Genomic DNA, 19,992 nt, shown 5'->3' on the forward strand with positions numbered 1-19,992 from the left:
GGCTATGGTGCTGTATAAACTTACATTTTTCAAACGTAAATGCCCTGAAAAATTTGAAAAGATGTGGCAATATTGGATTGAATATATTGACAACAACGATGCTTTAGATAACTCTACTTAGTCAAAGGCTTTGGGTGAATGTTGGAATGAGTTATTTATTATGATATACTGAGATGCTCTTACGAGTTATCTCTCTACTATTGCTACGAAATTTGTTTTTTTTTTACTCTGAGTTGCACTGAATCCGGGGTGGGTGGATTGGGAATGGATTAATTGGGGGGGGGGGGGTGTTGATATATCATACTGTAATGTCTGTTGCTGGTATTTTTCTTAAACATTCAATAAAATTCAACTTTAAAAAAAGAGAGGCTGGCAATAGAAATGTGGTCTACAATTACAGTAGAGAGATGTACAAGACTTATTGATGCAGTTATTGTTACAGTTATTTCTTCCAAAGGGTGTGTTACCAAATAACAAGTTGAAGGTGCCAATAATTTGCCTAGGTCATATTTGATGTATTTGTGTGGAATGTCTCAGAATGTCTCAGATTTTTCTTCTTTTCTTTTGTTGTGTTCTTCATGTGCCAACAAAAGAAATACACATTATACCAAAGCATTTGTAATTTTAACAATCGTTTAAGAAAAGTGGTGCATTTTCGGACATACATGCAAGGGTGAGGGTGCCAATATTTTTGTCCATGAATGTGTGTGCCGAATGACTCATTACCACCAAGGGCCAGTTCTAATCAAAATGTGTCCCTGGGAATAATCTAAAAAGTGGCCACCCTGCCCTTACTCCCCTCCCCCATTTGGTGGCATTTGCCCCCCCCCTCCTTTCTTTTCCACATGCATGCAGCCTCTTCCCCCAAGACAGCTACGTAAGGTGGCATGATTTTTTTCCACCTCCCCAGGTAGCAGAATAGCAGTGCTGGGCTGCTTTTGTCACCCTGACCCAAATGCAGCATTAGGTGGCTCCTCCCCTACATAGCAGCATCAGGTGGTCCCACTGTTCCACACACCCCCAAGTAGCAGCATTGAGTGGCATTTGTCTCCTCCCTCGATAGTACAAGGTGATCCCTCTGGGCCCCATTTCACCAAAGAGTACTCACAGCAGAGCAAACTCACCTCTCTCCAGCCGGTGCGATCCCTTCTTTCATCTGTGTCCTTCCATCTTCGTCAGTGGCTCTTCTACATTTCACGCAGGCATATATGTATTTGCTGAACATGGCGGTGGGTCACAGTGACTGAGATGCCAGGAAGATGGAGAAGGGAGGATGCAGAAAGAAGGAGGAAGCATGCCAGTTGGACAGGTGAGTTTGCTGCATTGTGGGTAAAACGGGTGCCCAGGGGCTAGACATTAACTTAGGGAAACTTGGGGGACCATCAGCTGGCTCTGGAACTTTGGGATATTGCCCATTTTGCCCCTATGGAAGTGCTAGGCCTGTTACCACCTCTATATTTATTGCTTACATTGTGGAATGCCACCAAGGATGATGGTGCTAATAATAATAATAATAATTTCAATAATAAGTCTTGTTGTTATTATTATTATTATTATAATGCACATTTAAGTTATATGACGTGTAGCAGCATGGTGTAATAGAAGATCTCCGGCCATTGCACAAGTTTTTGACCATAGACTTTGGGAATGTGAACAATTATAAAAAAATAGAAATATACACATAGCTATAATATATACATTAATTCAAAAAGCAAAATAAATTCCAGCTTACAGCAAGAACTCATTGTTTCCAGCTGCATGACCAACCAGTCTTATCTTTGCTCTGCCACCCAACAGTGCTCACCACAGCTGAAACTAACTAACTGATGTGCAGTCACTGACCTGTATAAAGACTTAATAGATTGTGTACAGGGCTGCTAAGGATAGGAAATTGCTATAGGCACATACATTGCTGTAAGCAACATCTTATACTGCATCACTATTTGAGCAGCCCAGGCAGACATCATAGGGGTCAGAGCGTCTTACTTGATGTTCATTGGAACTACTGTGAGGCCGATTAATTGCCAGTGTCAAGCAGGGCTACACATTCCTCAAGCATGTTAGTATTCAAATTTTATGTAAACAACCTTGCTCATGTTTTATAGGAAAACAAGGGTTTTAAAACAAGTAACTAAAAAGGAATGTTGCATACCAACAGTTAAACATCCCTATTTCTAAAATAAATTGCAATCAAATTAGTCAACATTCAGCAACTGTTGTCTGGGACTCATTGGCTTGGAAGAAGAGCTTCCTTGATGTTGTAACATGTCACAGCCATCGATGTAGGAGGACTGCAGACAGTTTGTTCTCGGAGATGTGACTTTGCTTGCATGCTTTCTTTCCTTATTTAAACCAGTGCATCCCTCTGCGTCTAGAGATCATTTAATCTGTATTTTTAAATTTGTTTCATAATGCTCCCCCTTAACTCCTGAATTTTATTACTCATTAATTCAAAATGTGTAATTATATACTTCAAAAGGGCTGACATCCTGCCTATTATGTGTGTTCATTTGGAGCAACTTGGCTCTACAGCTTCAGAAATCAGAAAATATTATATTTCAACTGATTTGCATGGATTGTCTAGGGGTTGATAAACATGACCAATGATGAGAGTAGCCAGTGGGGTAAGTCACAAACTGAGGCAAAAATACAAGTGAAGGAGCCAGGCCTGTTGTATTATCCTTTTAGTAATATGAAGAACAAAATAGTGTATACAGGTACTCATAACACTTAATTGCCATGGTAGCCAACCACTGATTTTCATGGACATAAAAATGGGCATAAAGGAATTATTTTCATATTCCTTTGATGTACTGGAGTATTATGGGAGTACTTCAGGTTCATGTAGAGCTGTATTCTTGCAAATATCTTATGCTTTATGAAAGCAAAATTGTACTTGGGAAACCTTTTTTGTTAGAGAGGCTTTGAGGATCTTTCTATATGACTACAAAAAGAAATGTAGTTTTTCCAGTACTCCGTAATGTAACTTGGTATTTAGTAACACCTTTAAATGATGTAAAATCAATCATGTAGGTATATAGCATTATTGATGAAAGCATACTTCAGTTTGCTCACATTTAAGCAAGTAAAATGTTTTGCATTTAAAACACTAAAAATCTAAGTTATTTAACACAGCTTCTAACAGAAGCTTGTCATACACAACTGCTCAGATTCGCTGCCAGTCTCTGGATTAGTCCAGGTGTTGATAATGAGTAGCAAGTTCCTACTGTGTGCAGTTAATTATTCATGCAGCAAGGTAGAACGTCTCTAAGCAGTGTGTATTCCACAAAGAAATTGCAGAATCCACAACAGTAAAGTACAGCAACTTGAGCTTCAGCCTGTTTTGGAAATTCACATTCAAATGGAAAATTACTGTATTTTTAATATTAAGTTACAAAAAGTAGTTAGATGCAGAGTATCAGCAGGACAGCCAAGCAACGATCATTGTTTAAAAGGAAATACATGTCAGCTTTCATATCCCTCTCATTTCAGGTGTCCTTCAGGCAAAAAATGATAAACATATGACCCGGCAGCAGAGTGTGCAGACAGGGTCATATGCTTAGCGCCTCCCCTCACTCACTGACGTACTCCCTGCTGCCTTGCTGGGCAGGAAGTACATTCCTAGTACTCCCTGGAATTATTGACGGTCCAAGCATGCATGCCGCAATGCACCGCAATTCCTTCAACACCCATTGACTCAAATGACTTCCACCTCCGCTATGTCGCCGTGGAAGTCATACGGTAACGCATTGCTAACTTTGCATCAGCTAGGTGGCAATTTGGAAGCTTGTGACACGGTAAGTGTGCAAGGCCCCATATACTTGCATTGCTACAATATTACCCTGTGGTAAAACAGGCCAGTGCAATGCACACTTGCAATGCAAGCATAAAAAGGGTCTTAAGGATTCAAGGGGAAAAAAAAATCCTTACAATGACTTTATATAAAGTGATGCACATATGTTTTAGGCACTTGTGAAAAAAAAGCTGTACGCTTTAATAAAAATAATACCATGAGTGTATTTTTGCATGCAGTGATATCCAGGCTGGAGGTGGGACTTAAATGATGTGCAGGGCCAAGCCAAGGCCTCTGAGCGCAGAGTCTATAGGGTGGTTGGGCGTCATCCATTGCCCCCCTCCCACCCTTGCCTGGTGATAAGCAGTGTAATGCGAATGGAAGCCACAGGCACAACTCAACTATCAGCATGCCAGGAACCTCAGCATCTGTTCTCCCCATTGCACAGTTCAATATCGCCTATCTGACACCCTCTAGTGGTGCCTCTCATTACTGGACTGCTGGAGGGATTAGAGAGGAGATGCTGAACTGTGCGATGTGGAGGATATACACAGAAGTACTTGGCGGGGCTGACAGTTGAGTTGTACCCATGCACCGTTCTGCATATGGTGGGGAGGCGTACCTGGGTGGCACATCTGGCTATCTATACTGGGCAGAGGATACCTAATCCTGGGGGGCACATCTGGCTATGTATACTGGGGGGGGGCTTCCTTATCCTGGAGGAGGCATATCTGGCTATCTATACTAGGGAGTAGGCTACCTAATTCTGGAGGGGGGGGGCACATCTGGCTATTTATATTTGGGGAGGCAACCTAATCCTGTGGTGCACATCTGGCTATCTATACGGGGGAGGCTATATAACACTGGGGGGCACATCTGGCTCTTTATACTGGGGCAGAGGGGGGAGGCTACCTAATAGTGGAAGCACAGCTTGCTAAATATACTGGGGGAGGGGGGAACCTTCCTAATACTGGGGGCGTGTCTGGCTAGGGGTCTTCTTAGTCAGTGAAAATTTGCTACCTATAATGGGGTGGGTTCAATTGTTGGGCACACTTTGGAATCTCCACCTCTAGTGTTGGAGAACATTGGCCCACCCCAAGTGAGGTGGTTTTATATATATACTAGCAGACCTAAGACCGTTTAAAAATGGGTTCTAGGTCAGTGTTTTTTGCCGTGCGCGCTCGCCTCCCGCTGCTGCGCGCGCACCCGCCGCACACCCAGCCGCCCGCTCACCCACCGCACATCCGGCCGCCCGCTCACACGCCGCCCGCTCGGTTCCCTGGCCCCTTCCTCCTGTCTCTGTGAGGCTGGGTCCGTGCTGCGCACATGCACAGTAGCAAAAGGTACGGACAAAGCTACACAGGGTCAGCGTGACGCAGGGAACCAGGAATTTTATTCTAGAAGATATATAGTATATAAATTGCACGCTATGGTCACTGCTGTAAAAAGATTTGCTATAAGAAAAAAAATAGGGTTTCACTTTCAGTTTAAATTTAAATAGTAACCATATATAATCCCAGAAAGTCTGTAGATTAACAGTTAAGTGGCACTTAAAAGCAACATGTATACTGCTGCCAGATGGTAGTCTCATTTGTATATCTTCCTAAGTAGTAAATTCCTCTAGAGTGCCAACACTAGCAATAAATAAAGCAACCAGAAAGTCTCTGTTGTGCACACAGTTCAAACTTTTTCTGAAAGCTACTGCCAGCTGAAACCTTATAACTCTACAAGCTCATATCCACAGATAGAAAATTAAAGGACCACTATCACAAAAACTGTAAAAACATGTGTACACATACAGTACATATAAAATGTGCATTTGTCTTAGAGTATAATCCACTATAAATCATTTTTTTCTTATTTCCTTTTTAATGTCCACAAGTTCCTGTGCCCTGGGCGAGCATGGGCTGATCAGCTGTGTATACCCAGTGCATGTGCTTCTGAACTGGGCATGTGTGGGTCACAGCAGCTGCCATCAGGGCTACTTCTTGCCTAGCCTTAAGCTACGTACACACATGTGATAATTGTCATAATAAGTATTTTGTTTTGCATTCATTTTCGCAAAAATAATGTAAAATTAGTTTTTTCAGCGAAAATAATTTTGGAATACATTTGTAAATTCACACATTTTTTGCGACTTTTCATGCTAAAAATTGATTTTTGCGCTTTTTGCAAATTCACTGTAAAAATGTTTTCATCTTTGCATTTTTCATGAATTTCCAAAATAAAAAATAGTTTCCTTTGACTGTATTGCAAAAATACAATGCATCTTCGCAAATCCTCGAAATCAAAAATAGCATTTTTGATGTGAAAATTACATTGGTGAAATGTTGAGGGGGGGGGGGGGGGGGGGTCGACTACATTACAAAGTAGATTTCTGCGGATGGGGGAAGCAAAAATAATATTGCTTTCGGTCCTGCTCGGCAGGAGGGCCATTAAGGATTCAACATGATGGATCCTTAGCGACACCTGGAATTAATTTATTTGCAAAAAAAGTTACATTGGCTGTTGAGCTGATTCTAGTCAGTCAGTAACACTAAGGCCCATATGCAATTAACTTTTTCTCCGGACTTTTCTCCTAGGTGATATTTTTACAACTTGAAATAAAACGCCTTTTAAGTCACCAACAAGCAAGAAAATACTCAAAATAAATTTGATAGTACTTATTCACCAACTTTTGGGTACTTTTTTGATTGTAAAATGTATAAAATTTAGTTTACAAAGAAAATGAAAATTATCTCCTAGAAGATAACTCAGGTGAAAAAATAAATTGCATATGGGCCTAAATGATTATGTAGATGCCCTGATTCAGGTATGCCATTTTGGATGCATGGAGGTATAGGATTTCAAAGCTATTCAAAATGATAGCCAAAGTTGCATGTTTTAAAATAGATTTAGGCAGTTTACACACTATTCGCATTGTTGCCCAGTAAACGCACAGCGTGCTACAGGCTATTCCAACGTAAATGTGATGCGCTGATGTGAAAGTACACTAGGAATATAATTGCCTCACATTGCAATGCAATTATATTGTTCACTGTGATTAGAGATGACCCGAACTGTTAGACAAGACAAGACAAATAACATTTATATTGAGCTTTTCTCCTGGCGGACTCAAAGCGCCAGAGCTGTAGCCACTAGGACACGCTCTATAGGCAGTAGCAGTGTTAGGGAGACTTGCCTAAGGTCTCCTACTGAATAGGTGCTGGCTTACTGAACAAGGCAGAGCCGAGATTCAAACCCTGGTCTCCTGTGTCAGAGGCAGAGCCCTTAACCATTACACCATCCAGCCACTGTTGTGAAAGTACACTAAGTACAGTTCCCGGCAAACATCAGTTGTTTGCATTTGCATCTGTTCATCACTATATGGCATATTTGACCTACCCCTATACATAATAATGAAGCCAAAATGTACCCTTCACCCCAGAGTAGACACATGGCAGCCAATCAGCTATCCCTCCCACCTGAATCGCCCCCCCTCCTATCAGAAAGACAGCACAGCAGCCATTTTGCAGTCTGTATTCGGCTTCTGTGCTAGGCAGATCAGGGAGAGTGTGCTGCTTGCTGACAGGGAGAACATTTGTTAGGCCTGTGTTCTGTGTCCTCAGTGCAGATTATACAATACAATACAATAACATTTCTATAGCGCTTTTCTCCCATAGGACTCAAAGCGCTTAGGCTCTCTCAGATTCAGTAGTTAGTAGGATGAAGTATTCACACAACAAAAGTTATATTTCTGCAAATGCCAGACTGAACAGGTGGGTTTTCAGTCTGGATTTAAACACATCCAGGGATTGGGCTGTCCTGATCTGTTGAGGTAAGGAGTTCCAAAACATAGGGGCAGCATGACAGAAGGCTCTGGGACCAAAAGTTTCCAAGTGGACTCTGGGTATGACTAGATTATTAGAACCTGTGGATCTGAGAATGCGGGGATTGCTACGCAGCTGTAACATATCTTTCAAGTATCCAGGGCCTAGATTATTCAGGGATTTAAATGTCAGTAGGCCGATCTTGAATAGGACCCTCCATTCTATAGGTAGCCAGTGAAGGGAATGCAGGACTGGCATTATGTGGCAGTGACGGGGTTGGTTGGTTAGCAGTCTGGCAGCAGTATTCTGTATCAGCTGTAGGCGGTACAAGACCTTTTTTGGAAGGCCAGTGTAGAGAGCATTGCAGTAGTCCAGTCGGGATGTGATGAAGGCGTGGACTAAGGTTGGCAGATCTTCTGGGGGTATGAGGTGCTTGATTTTTGCAATGTTCTTCAGGTGAAAATAGGATGATTTCACCACCGCAGAGATTTGAGTTCTGAAGTTTAAATCCCCATCAATTAGAACTCCCAGGCTACGCACATGATCAGAGCTGCGTAGATCCGTGCCTCCTATTCCCAGTGGTGAAGACTGCAAGTTAAGTTGTTTTGTTATCATGCTCTGCCCTCCAATCAGAAGGACTTCAGTTTTGTCTGCATTTAGTTTCAGCCAGTTGTCATTCATCCATTGCTGTAGTTCACGTAAGCAGGCGTTTATAGTTAGAGTTGGGTCTGTCACACCAGGCTTGAAGGAAAGATATAGTTGGGTGTCGTCTGCGTAGCAGTGGTATGTCAGGCCATGTTTTTGGATTAGTTTTCCCAATGGTAGCATGTAAATCGTGAAAAGCAGGGGAGAGAGGATTGAGCCCTGGGGCACCCCATACTTAAGTGTTACAGGGGTGGACAGGAAGGGCCCCATAGACACTTTGTGGGTTCTGCCACTCAAGAAGGATTGGAACCACTGAAGTACTATGCCATCAATGCCGCAGTATTCCTGTAGCCTGTTTATCAAGATGTCATGGTCAACTGTGTCAAAGGCTGCAGAAAGGTCTAGCAGTATGAGGATCGAGCACTCTCCTCTGTCTCTTGCCATGAGCAGGTGGTTGCATATTTGGATGAGGGCAGTTTCAGTGCTGTGGTGTTTCCTGAAGCCAGACTGGAATGGGTCATAACTGTTATTTTGTAGGATTCTGGCTTCTAGCTGGAGGTATACAGCTTTTTCAATTAGCTTGCCCAGAAAGGGGAGGTTAGAGACAGGTCTGTAGCTGGTCATTGCATCTGGGTCCAGGGAGGGTTTTTTGAGGAGAGGCCTGATGATTGCTTCCTTCAGTAAAGCAGGAAACATCCCTGATTGTAAGGAACAGTTAACAATTTTGAGGAATACCGGTACGAACAGGTCGGGGCAGTTCAACATGAACTGTGTTGGGCCAGGATCCAGGTCACAGGTAGTTAGGCGGACGTGAAGGAGGATGCTTGATGTGACTTCTTCATCAATTTCTTTGAAGTTTGACCAAGGTGTTACGTTGTCTCTGCTAATGGTCTTCAGCGCTATATTAGGCTCAGATGCTGTAAGTTGGATGGCGGACCTTATAGCGGAGACTTTGTCTGTGAAGAAATGGGCAAATTGGTCACAGAGGTCCTTTGAAGACTCGATATTAAGTTTTTGACATGCTGGGTTGCAGAGTTTTTCCACTGTGCGGAACAGTTGGGCTGGTTTGTTAACTGCATTTGCAATCTCTTGTGATAGAAAGGATGATTTTTTTCCCGTGATTACCTTTTGGTAGCTCTTCAAGTGGAAGATTAAGGCATGTTTGTCTTCTGGGGACTGAGATTTGCGCCACAGCCTCTCAAGTTTTCGGCCTTGTCTTTTCAGCTCTTTTATAGCGTTATCAAACCACTGTGCATGATGGTGTGGAGTAAGATATTTGGTGCGCAGAGGAGCAATGGTCTCAAAGGTGGAGGACACACATTTGTTGTATTTAAACACCAGAGTATCAGGGTCCAAGCTGGAGTCAGTCAATTCATCAAAGCTAAGGTTATCTCGGATATGTTGAGGTGTTAGCCCTTTTAAGCGGCGATATTTTATTTGATTCTTGACCTGGTGTTTGACGGCTGGTATTGAGAGGGAGAAGTGGATAGTGTGATGGTCTGACCAGGCAACAGGATTAATTTCCACATTGGCTATTGACAGCCCAGTATGGAATATAAGGTCCAGAGTGTGACCTTTCCTGTGAGTAGCAGAGCTGATTGATTGGAGGAAGCCCAGTTCATGTAAGGCACGAGGTAGCTCTTTTCCAAATTGTGAAGAGGAGTCGTCCACCCATGTATTGAAATCTCCAAGAACAATCCATCTGGGGTGTTCCAGTGTTAGGTTGCATAGGAGGTCTACAAGTTCCTCAAGGAAGTCTGAGTGTTTTTCTGGTGGGCGGTAGATCAGCAATATGTTAATGTTTTCCTCAGCTGAAAGTTGCACCCCCAAGCATTCAAACGAGTTGGTAGGACCTACAGTAAGTGGTCTGATTTTCAAAGCTGATCTAAAGCAAAGTGCAACCCCTCCTCCCCTGCGTTCTTTCCTGTTGCAGTATATCACAGAATAGTTTGTTGGCACAGCTGCCTCCAGGGTGGGGCCAACAGGTTCAGAAAGCCAGGTTTCAGTCAGGCAGGCCAGATCAGAAGACTCTATTAGATCATGTATGATTGCTGTTTTGTTGTTTATTGATCTGACGTTGCAGAGGACAGCCTTGATGGGGCTACCCTGGGAGCTGAGGTCTGAGTTTGAGGACTCCAGGAGGGAACAGTCTCCAGATGTGTGGCTGTCATCTCTGCTGGATTGTGCTGGAGCTATTAGCGTTGTTGGCTGGGTGTACTCTGTAGATTTTGTCACAGAGTTATTTTGGTTCTGCAGTGAATAACGTCTTTTCCCACGTCCCCTGGATCCTCTCTTTGTCTTTCTGTAGATTCCAACAGACTTAAGTAGAATTATTGTTGATTTGTCAATTGGATATATATTTCTTGGTTGGTATACAGCTAGAAGTGTCTGTGCTGAATATTGATGTTTACACATTAAGATGGACAAGAGACAGCTCACGGCTCTTGCTAAGAATCATTGCTGCTACCACAGTGTCCTGAACAGCTAATAGCCCTTCTTGGGCTGGTACATTGTTTTTCTTGCTATTGTATTGCTTTTCTGTGTGTCTATTGCAAAAATATACTGTTGGAGACAGGTCTGCTGGTCCTAGTAGCGCATCGACTTGATAAATCAATCGCCCTTGTAAGGGCTGTTTTTCTTTTTCTTGCTATTGTTATATTGCTGTTCTATGTGTCCAGTACCCATGTTAGCTGTTGGAGACAGGTCTTCTGGTCCCAGTAGTGCACCAACCATAACCCAATAATATTTCACCATCACTACTGGCACCTAGTTCCCACTACTACCCTGCATAAGGCCTTGCTGGCAGGGCCTATATTTTGAGGTGATCATTACACATAGCATAAACTTGTCACCTGACCTGCATGAAGTGACAATTAGTTCCTCCCTGGCAGAGGTTTTTTTTTATAATATATATATATAAACAGACAGGGGCAGGTCACACTGCAGGGGTCATAGTAGGGGTTGTGGTGCTGTGATTTCCTTTGGCCCTAGTATATCGCCCAGTGTTCAGGGGCCACATACCTTAAACTCACAAAATGCAACAGAAGTAGTTGACTGGCCTACATAGCAGCCCACCCCATCTTCTACTGATTCTGCTAGGAACCTTGCTGCAACATCCTCATCCTCCTCTGATATGCACACTCCACAATGTCATTGAACTACCTAAACCCGATTATAGGGGCTGGAAAGCCACAATCGCCTGCACTTCCACGAATGTGCGCACAAGCACAGCGACCGTCACCACTACACAAAGATTGCTGCCCAGAGGACTAACATTTACGATCAATAAGGAAAAGGCACTCCACAGGCTTCAAACTTCCGTTTGTTTTATTGCGAGCAAAGACACTACATGTTACGGGTCACCTGACCCTTCCTCAAGTGTCCTGAGGAAGGGTCAGGTGACCCGTAACATGTAGTGTCTTTGCTCGCAATAAAACAAACGGAAGTTTGAAGCCTGTGGAGTGCCTTTTCCTTATTTATTGTGAATTCTATGGAGCAGGAGTGGTGAACCTGCAGGGAAAGTGCACCAGCCAGCTACCTTATTCAGGTGAGCTACTTAGAGCTAGCATCAAGGTGAATATTGAAGTGACTAACATTTACGTCCTGGAGGTGTCAACTAGTAAAAACTATATTTCGCTCAACTGACGTTATCATTAAAGCTCTTTGGGGTTATTTGCAGTGCGGTAAATGTGGAGTTTTGTCTGCCAGAGTGAACCAGGCCTAACCCTAACACAACCTGATCGACGAGTACACACGCCAGACATGTTAAAGCACTTTATTCAACAAATTTAGGAATGTAATGTGATTTATGCCCTTTAGAGATTAAAACACAAATCTGAGTCACCTACTTAAATTTTTTGTGGGACTTTTGCCATGGATCCCCCTCTGGCATGCCACGGTCTAGGTTTTAAGCCCCTTGAAACAAATTTTCCATCTCTTTTGTGGCCAGGAACAGTCCCTCTAGTTTGCTGCTTTGTGAACATTTGCAGTAAATTTGCATTTGCTAACTGAAAATTTCAAGTTCCCAACATCACTAACTTTGATGAAATGCAATTGATGCAGTTTGAGAGGAGCACATTAAGGGCCTGTTTCCACTACAAAATGATGCGAATGCGGCTACCTAGCCACATCGCATCACTTCCACCGCCGGCTGCATCACTTCCACATCTCCCGATGCGGAAGTCAATGGAGGAGATGGGACGCGGCTGCGGGCGGATGCAGGCATGCAAGAATCTGCAGCATGCTGCAGATTCTCAGATCGCTCTGCGCTGCTCCGCAACAACATGCAGGCAGTGGAAACTCTTGCATTGCCGTGCATGTGTTTCAGGACACATGCGGTGCAATGCAGCTATGTAGCCGCATCGCACCGCTCTTAGTGGAAACGGGCCCTAATTCCCTAATTTCCAGGTAAGGTTAGTCATGGTTTTAATCTCTTCACTGGCCAAACATTTTATCATTCAGAACACAAAAGGTGGTTTTCCTAAGTATATTGTCTTTCTTTATCTTCCATATTTTAGTACAAGGTACTCTTTGCATGACTATGAGAAAGAGAAACTTGCTCCCACGTATAGTAGATTATAAGTAGTTGAAGGGAACAGTGTACATTGTCAATGGAGAATTGTTTTCATCTTTAATAATGTCTGAAAAATGACATAAAAGTACTACAATATAACAGTTGCCACTCTTTTACTTACTTCTGTGTATCTCTTGGTTTGCAGGCTATGGCTATGGGAATGATGACAGAATATTATCATTACATCTTTACAACGTTGGTAAGTTTTATTTGCATTATATCTGATTATGTGTGCAAAATACCCCAAAGAAATTTATGTGGGAGAAACAGGACAAACTCTATGTGAGCACATAAACCACCACAGGTTCACTATTAACAGCAAAAAAAAAAGTATAATAAAAAATATACTGATCTCCCATTGCCCACACATTTCTATTTACGTGGGCACAGTCTGTTTAAGCAATCTTTTCGTCACTGTATCAATGGGTAGCTTTAAATTGCATGAACAAAGACTAACAAAAGAATCAAAATTTATACATTGGTTCAAAATGGTAGAAGATTTAAACATGGATTTTAACTTCTTGTGCTGGTACGATTTTTTTCATTTTGTATTTCATATGATGGTAAGATAGTGTTTAATGCCACTATTTGTTGTATTTCATGTGCTGGTAAGATAGGTTGTGAATGCCATGATTCTCTTTAGCTTATACAAATAGTGTATGTTTTCTGCCCAATCATGTTTGAACTCTGGATCTATGATGTCTCCCCATCACACGTAGTTTGTGGTATGTGATGTTTTAGCAAACAAAGAGGTTTTATCTATTTGTCAAAAATAGCTAGCATTCCTGTGAGACCCTCCTAAAGTTGTAATTTAGGCATCTAATGACATTTATTAATGTGTGCAAAAGAATGTTTCTCCTCTGAATGTCCAGTTTATATAAGCTGTGTGTTTTAACATCTTAGTAATAGATAGGACTAGTCAGAAGAAGGCTTATTAGCCGAAAGCTTACTTTTTATTTACCTAAGTTAGCCTAGCGTCTGTGCAGTAGCAAAAAGGAAATCAGGCTTTGCGGAGAAAGCCAAGCCCAAGTGACTTTATGCTAATTTTCTGGCACAAGGCTTGTAGGGTAGCGCAGCAGAGCAAACATATCTGCTCCACTGGGTTCTTTCCTCTTCTTTAAATACAGCCGCCTATTGTCCTGCATTCCTTTGTAAGGCTCCTGAAGCATGTCATGTGTGATCACCATTACGCTTGCTCTTCTGTGCTACTCTGCATATTGCTAAAGAGGTGTCTGGGGGGTGATACTTGTTGAGATTGAGGTTGGGAATGGGAAGTATTACACCCTCACTTTGAGGGTAAGAACAGATGCTACACTGCACATGCTTTCAGTAGGGGAAGATTGCCACACTGCTGTCACTTTGCTATGGAAGGCAAAGGGGGTGCTGAGGGGTAGGGGTGCACTGAGCAGACCTCTGCTGGCCACACTTGCTATGAAGTGCGGAGATATGTTATACTGCACACATTATGAGATTGGGCTGGGGGGGTTGTCTCTCCAGACTTGTTTATACTGCAGATGATAGGACACTGCTCACTGTTGTATTGGTGAAGGGGAGAAGTTATTCTAGCACAGATACTGTGTTGGAGAGGGAGTTGCATTGGCCACATTGATGACTGGGGTGGGATATGGTAGTAGCAATTTTTATGGGAAGGAGAATGGTAGCTATACTGGTTGTGGGGATAAGTTTCAATGGCCACACTTGTGGTAATTGGCTGCACTTGCTAGGGGGTGAAGGGGGAAGAACTATGCTTTGTAGCTATGCCCAGACTTATACTTTTAAATTACAACAGAAAATGTATAATTAGTACAGGCATCAAGACAGAATCGCTATGACATTGCTTCCAGTTCCATATACTGTATATTGATTTTCTACACTACATCTCATACAGATATCTCGTGTAGTTACAAATGGAAAACCTTACTGATTAGGTGTTACAAGACAACTGCCTGGTTACCATAGTTGATATTCATCCTGAGTGTTACATCAGCTTATTTCATATCTATTTAGATGTTCTGAGAAATGAGGAACCAAATGCAAAACAACTCCCTTTGTACGTCGTTTTCCAGCTGTTCATTTCTTACAAAATGCAAGGCATTAACATTGTATCATACCACATAAATGTAAATACCCCAGTTACCAAGGATACTTCTGGAAGCCACTTAACTGTTCCATTCCCCCGACCTGTCATCCAACTTCAAAGTGTGTGCGCTTGTGTGAATGTGTGTACATTTTCACTACTAAATAGTTCTATATTAACTAGTGCTAAAATACAAAAAATCTATTGAAATGATTCTGTTTCTGGTGGAAGAAAACCCTGCAATGGTTAGCAAAGAGTGTACAGTGTTTGAGAAATGCACATAATGATTTGTGACTGTGTAGCATATGGACTCAATGGCCCATAGTATCTGTGCTGGCACGCAACGCTGAAGTTCATCTCCTGTGGTGACATCAATGAATCTGACTCGCTGACTGTCAGGATTATTGAACAAATGCACACATTTGATAATTATCCAGGCAGGATACTCTTTGAACATTTGCATTTTTTTTAAAGCATGATTTCTTTAAATAGCCTCTACTGCTAACGTAGTTCTTTTTATAGTAAATAATATTCTATGATTACATGTAAATCAGGTAAACTACACAGATGGCTTAATCTACATTTAATATGCTAATATTCTGTATGACTACGCTAGTCAGATCCACTGATCTTTATCTTTTGCTAATACTCGAGGATTGTAGCTGCCTCTAACTACTGGTCATCATATTGCATTGCAATTTAATTTCATATGAGCCACTAAGATTAGAAGAATACCTTGCAAATCCCTTAATTGTAAGAAGTTTGACCAACAGCTCTGTTATTAAATCAGACGACTTACTAATTTGGTTCTTGCGACTTCAAGTAAGGATTTTTTTGTCCCCAGTCTGCGGAAGTCACTGAAGAAAAAAGAAGACTAGGCTAAGCAGCAGTAATCTCTTATTGCAGTGCTAGGGTCCTAGATTTGATGTTTGTATGATCTCACTATGTTTGCATGGGATTCCTCTGGGCACTTTGGTGGCTTCTCATATCCCCCAAAAACATACTGGTGGTCAGAATAAATATGGCAGCCTCCTTATTCTCCTCACTTCAGTTGTCCTTAAAAGGGCCACTTAAGTCATGAATAAAATGTTTTACTTTTCTGGGGCTTCTACCAGCCTCCTGCGGACGTCCTGTGTCCTTGCAGGCACTCACGGAGCCTCTGGTCCCCCGCCGCCAGCTAGTTTCATTTTTGCTGACAGGCCCAACATGCCTGGCCACGATGTTTTTTCTTTTAGTTCTCGTCCACAATAGCATCCTGCACCTGTGCAGGATGCTAATGAGGACAGGAACATGAAGCAGGATACGCATGGCCAGGCACAGAAAGCCCACCCACTCCCTGTCAGGACCTGTCAGCGAAAACAAAACTAGCTGATGGGTGGTGGCAGGGGACCAGAGGCTCTGTGAGTGACTGCAAGGGTACGGGACGGCTGGAGGGGGCTGTATGAGGAAACCAGTTCTATTGTAGCCCAGATGATAACCTTCATTAACTCAGAAATGAGCCTTGTTTAATAAAAGGTTCTCTCTATAAGCAAAGGCAGTGGTGTGATTATAAAAAAGTGTGTTCCTTGCGCTTTCAACTCCAGGAAACCCAGACCAGTCAAATCCAGAAATTCTCTAGTCCACACCAGGAATTCACAAATAATGCTGCTCCATATAGGGAATGTGTAATGTGATATCTGGAAAAAAGGAGCGCTCTAAGTGCGTTACCAAAGTAGGACTTTATTGCGCATAAAAGTGATTACTTACAGGATAGTAGACATAAAAAAGCTTGTCAGCGGGTAGGCAACCCGTTACACTCCTCTGCGGCAAAGTTGCACGCGCCGTGGCCAGCAGCAGCGTGTCCGATGGAATCAAGGAGCTCGTCTTGCGAGGCAGTGGGCGGGGCCTAGGATCGTGGTGCGTGTAGCGTCATGACGCGTTTCGGCACTCTGCGCCTTGATCTGATGAAGGCGCAGAGCGCCGAAACGCGTCATGACGCTACACGCACCACAATCCTAGGCCCCGCCCACTGCCTCGCAAGACGAGCTCCCTGATTCCATCGGACACGCTGCTGCTGGCCACGGCGCGTGCAACTTTGCCGCAGAGGAGTGTAACGGGTTGCCTACCCGCTGACAAGCTTTTTTATGTCTACTATCCTGTAAGTAATCACTTTTTATGCGCAATAAAGTCCTACTTTGGTAACGCACTTAGAGCGCTCCTTTTTTCCAGATATCACAGTGGTGTGATTATAAATGTTTGAATCACATAACTGATTTAGCATCATGACATAGTGACATAGTGACAAGTAACTTGTGTGATCTAACCATTTTTAACATATGAGTGCTCTGTTACTGAGGCTGAGATTCCCCATCTGTGGCCAGTATAACAGCTGTTATAGAACAGACATATCACTTGCGGCTACCTGATGGAGGAAGTAGAGCCTACACTTCTAGAAGAAGTACTGGTAAACATTTTTGTAAGCTATTTGACACTTCAATGAACGAGAGTGAAGTGTCCTGGAGTAGATACAAAAGGCAAGATTGAGAGCCGAAAATAGCGGAGCAACTCAAGTAGTATAATGATGTTAATAACACAATACCTGAGTACTCACAAGTAAGGGTTGCTAACCGGGCAACCACCTAATGAGCTTATGGGGAACACTATCCTCTTCCAGCTTGGGTATAGAAGGAACCAGGCTAGTTATACTATTAAAGTTGAAAATTTGGGTAAAAACCCAACCTCTTCACTTGACTCAAGGTGGGCAAGTTAATATAACTAGGTAAGGGAGGCGCCAAACATATTAAATAACTGAAAACAATGTAAATGGAGGAAACATCAAGGAGGTGCTTAGTAGTGTTGGGCGAACAGTGTTCGCCACTGTTCGGGTTCTGCAGAACATCACCCTGTTCGGGTGATGTTCGCGTTCGGCCGAACACCTGGTGGTGTTCGGCCAAACTGTTCGGGTTCGCCCGAACGGCTCATTGCCTGGCCGAACAGGGCCCCTGTTCGGCACGAACAGGGCCCTGTTCGCCCGAATACTGCCCCCCTATGGGGTCGCAGGCATAAGGGGGGAGCATGCCCCGATCGCGGGGGGGTCGGAAATTCCCCCCACCCCCTCCGCTAGCGCTCCCCCCTCTGCCCGCTTCCCCATTCAAAAGTTAGGAAGTGAAACTGTACCTGTGCGGTAGTGGGTGGCTGGCAGTGGGCGGCACTATGGAGTGACTGAGGAGGAGGAGGAGTCCGGAGAGTGACGCGTTGAGGGAGGCCGGGCAGCGGGCGGTTCAGCACTGCTCCTCCTCCTCAGTCACTCCATAGTGCCGCCCACTGCCAGCCACCCACTACCGCACAGGTACAGTTTCACTTCCTAACTTTTGAATGGGGAAGCGGGCAGAGGGGGGAGCGCTAGCGGAGGGGGTGGGGGGAATTTCCGACCCCCCCGCGATCGGGGCATGCTCCCCCCTTATGCCTGCGACCCCATAGGGCCCCCAAAAGCGGGATGTTCGGGGAGTTCGGGGTTCGGCCCGAACATGCCGAACATTGCGGCCATGTTCGGCGAACTTTCCCGAACCCGAACATCTAGGTGTTCGCCCAACACTAGTGCTTAGTCTCGGATTTACCGGCCATCAGGCCCATTATATTATATAATCACTCAAAGTAAGTAGTTCCTGATTAACTTAATTTCAATATTACCTTTCTCATCTTAATTATATTATTTTTTTCCTCATTGGTAGCTTAAAAATGTAACACAGATAAGGTGAAAACAGGTGACAAAGCTTTATCAATCATGCCCAATGATGCATTTTTTTAAAATAAATCCAGACAATGTATAATCTCCAGCCTGGAGGGTGCATTGGTAAATAGGCCCTCGGTGTCACACTGTTATGTTTTCATTTTGGCACATTCATAAAGTATGCATATTCATACTTTGGTTAAGGAATACCATAATTATAACATATTTTATTAAGTTTAGATTGAAACTTGTTATTTCACAAAAATGCTACAGCAAAATAGGGAAAGGAATATGGTCTATGTGTATAGACAATTTGTAAAACAGTTTTGTTTTTTATTTTTTGTACAAGTGAGCTTCAAGTTTTCATTTCCACAATTTTTTTTGTCTCCAGAAGATGAAAATATAACTAAAAAAAGACTAATTCTGCACATTATACAGCCTCAATGTTTATTTTTATAAAGTTAAGTTAGACTCCTTAAGGCATCTTTGATAAACTCCACAGCCAGCAAATTCATGTTGATTATTATCTATTCCAGTGAGCTTGAGGAAAACCTTCTATTAATTATGGTTTATGCATTTAATGTGGAGGTATGCCCGGAGGTGGAGAAGGAAGGGATTTGTAATAAATGAGTAGATAAGAAATCTCTATTAACGCCATTGGTGAGCAGTGACAGATATATTGCAAGGGTGATGTTACAATGCAGAGTTCCTTCAGGCTGTGTTCTTAGCTTGTTCTGCGTGCGTCTAGAATTCAGTCCTACGAGGCCCTGGGGATCTTAATGAATTGGCCTATTACACTACACTGAAAGCATCTAAATGCTCCTGAGTCAAAGCTCAGTATCTCGTATTAACATTTGGCTTTACAAAATACACAGTTTTGCCAAATACTAAGGCTAGATAAAGTATGCAAGATAGAGTGAGCACAGGGACGCATTAACATTCCTTATTGCTGAGTCCTTTGGGGAGGTTCTACATGAACATCAGGACATTATTTGCACCTGTTTTAATCTGCCTTAGTACTCAGTACAGTAAACTTCCTACATGCTGAATGTCAACAAGGCCAAATAGATTCCTAAAAGAGCAGTAAAAAATATAAAAACCCTCCCTAAGATAGAGCAATATATTTGCAATATCAGCCATCAAAAACTATAACTCTCTTTGGATTTACAAAAGAAGTCACACCAAGAGCCCAATATAGTGTAGTATGTACCGGTGAATGGATGATGTAAAAGAGTACAAATATACTCACAAACCAGGGTTACCTGCTACCTGTATAGGCAGGTGAGGAGATTGACCTGTCCCCACTCAAGATTAAGAAGTCGCTCTCTGTAGATAGGAAAAAAAGGGTACCCCCCTCCACCAAGGGTGGATGCAAGAACTATGTGG

General features: G+C 42.9%; 1 protein-coding gene across 2 annotated transcripts in view; it reads left to right on the forward strand.

The window, feature by feature from the left end:
- Positions 1 to 19,992, forward strand: part of GRIK3 (glutamate ionotropic receptor kainate type subunit 3) — an 861,495-nt gene that overhangs the window by 365,542 nt on the left and 475,961 nt on the right. For both annotated transcript variants that reach the window (XM_068269053.1, XM_068269054.1), the window contains exon 5: positions 12,966 to 13,019. In XM_068269053.1, the coding sequence (XP_068125154.1) occupies positions 12,966 to 13,019 (54 nt within the window). The remainder of the gene's footprint in view (positions 1 to 12,965; positions 13,020 to 19,992) is intronic.

Source organism: Hyperolius riggenbachi, chromosome 2 (genome assembly GCF_040937935.1).
Source record: "Hyperolius riggenbachi isolate aHypRig1 chromosome 2, aHypRig1.pri, whole genome shotgun sequence".
NCBI lineage: Eukaryota > Metazoa > Chordata > Amphibia > Anura > Hyperoliidae > Hyperolius > Hyperolius riggenbachi.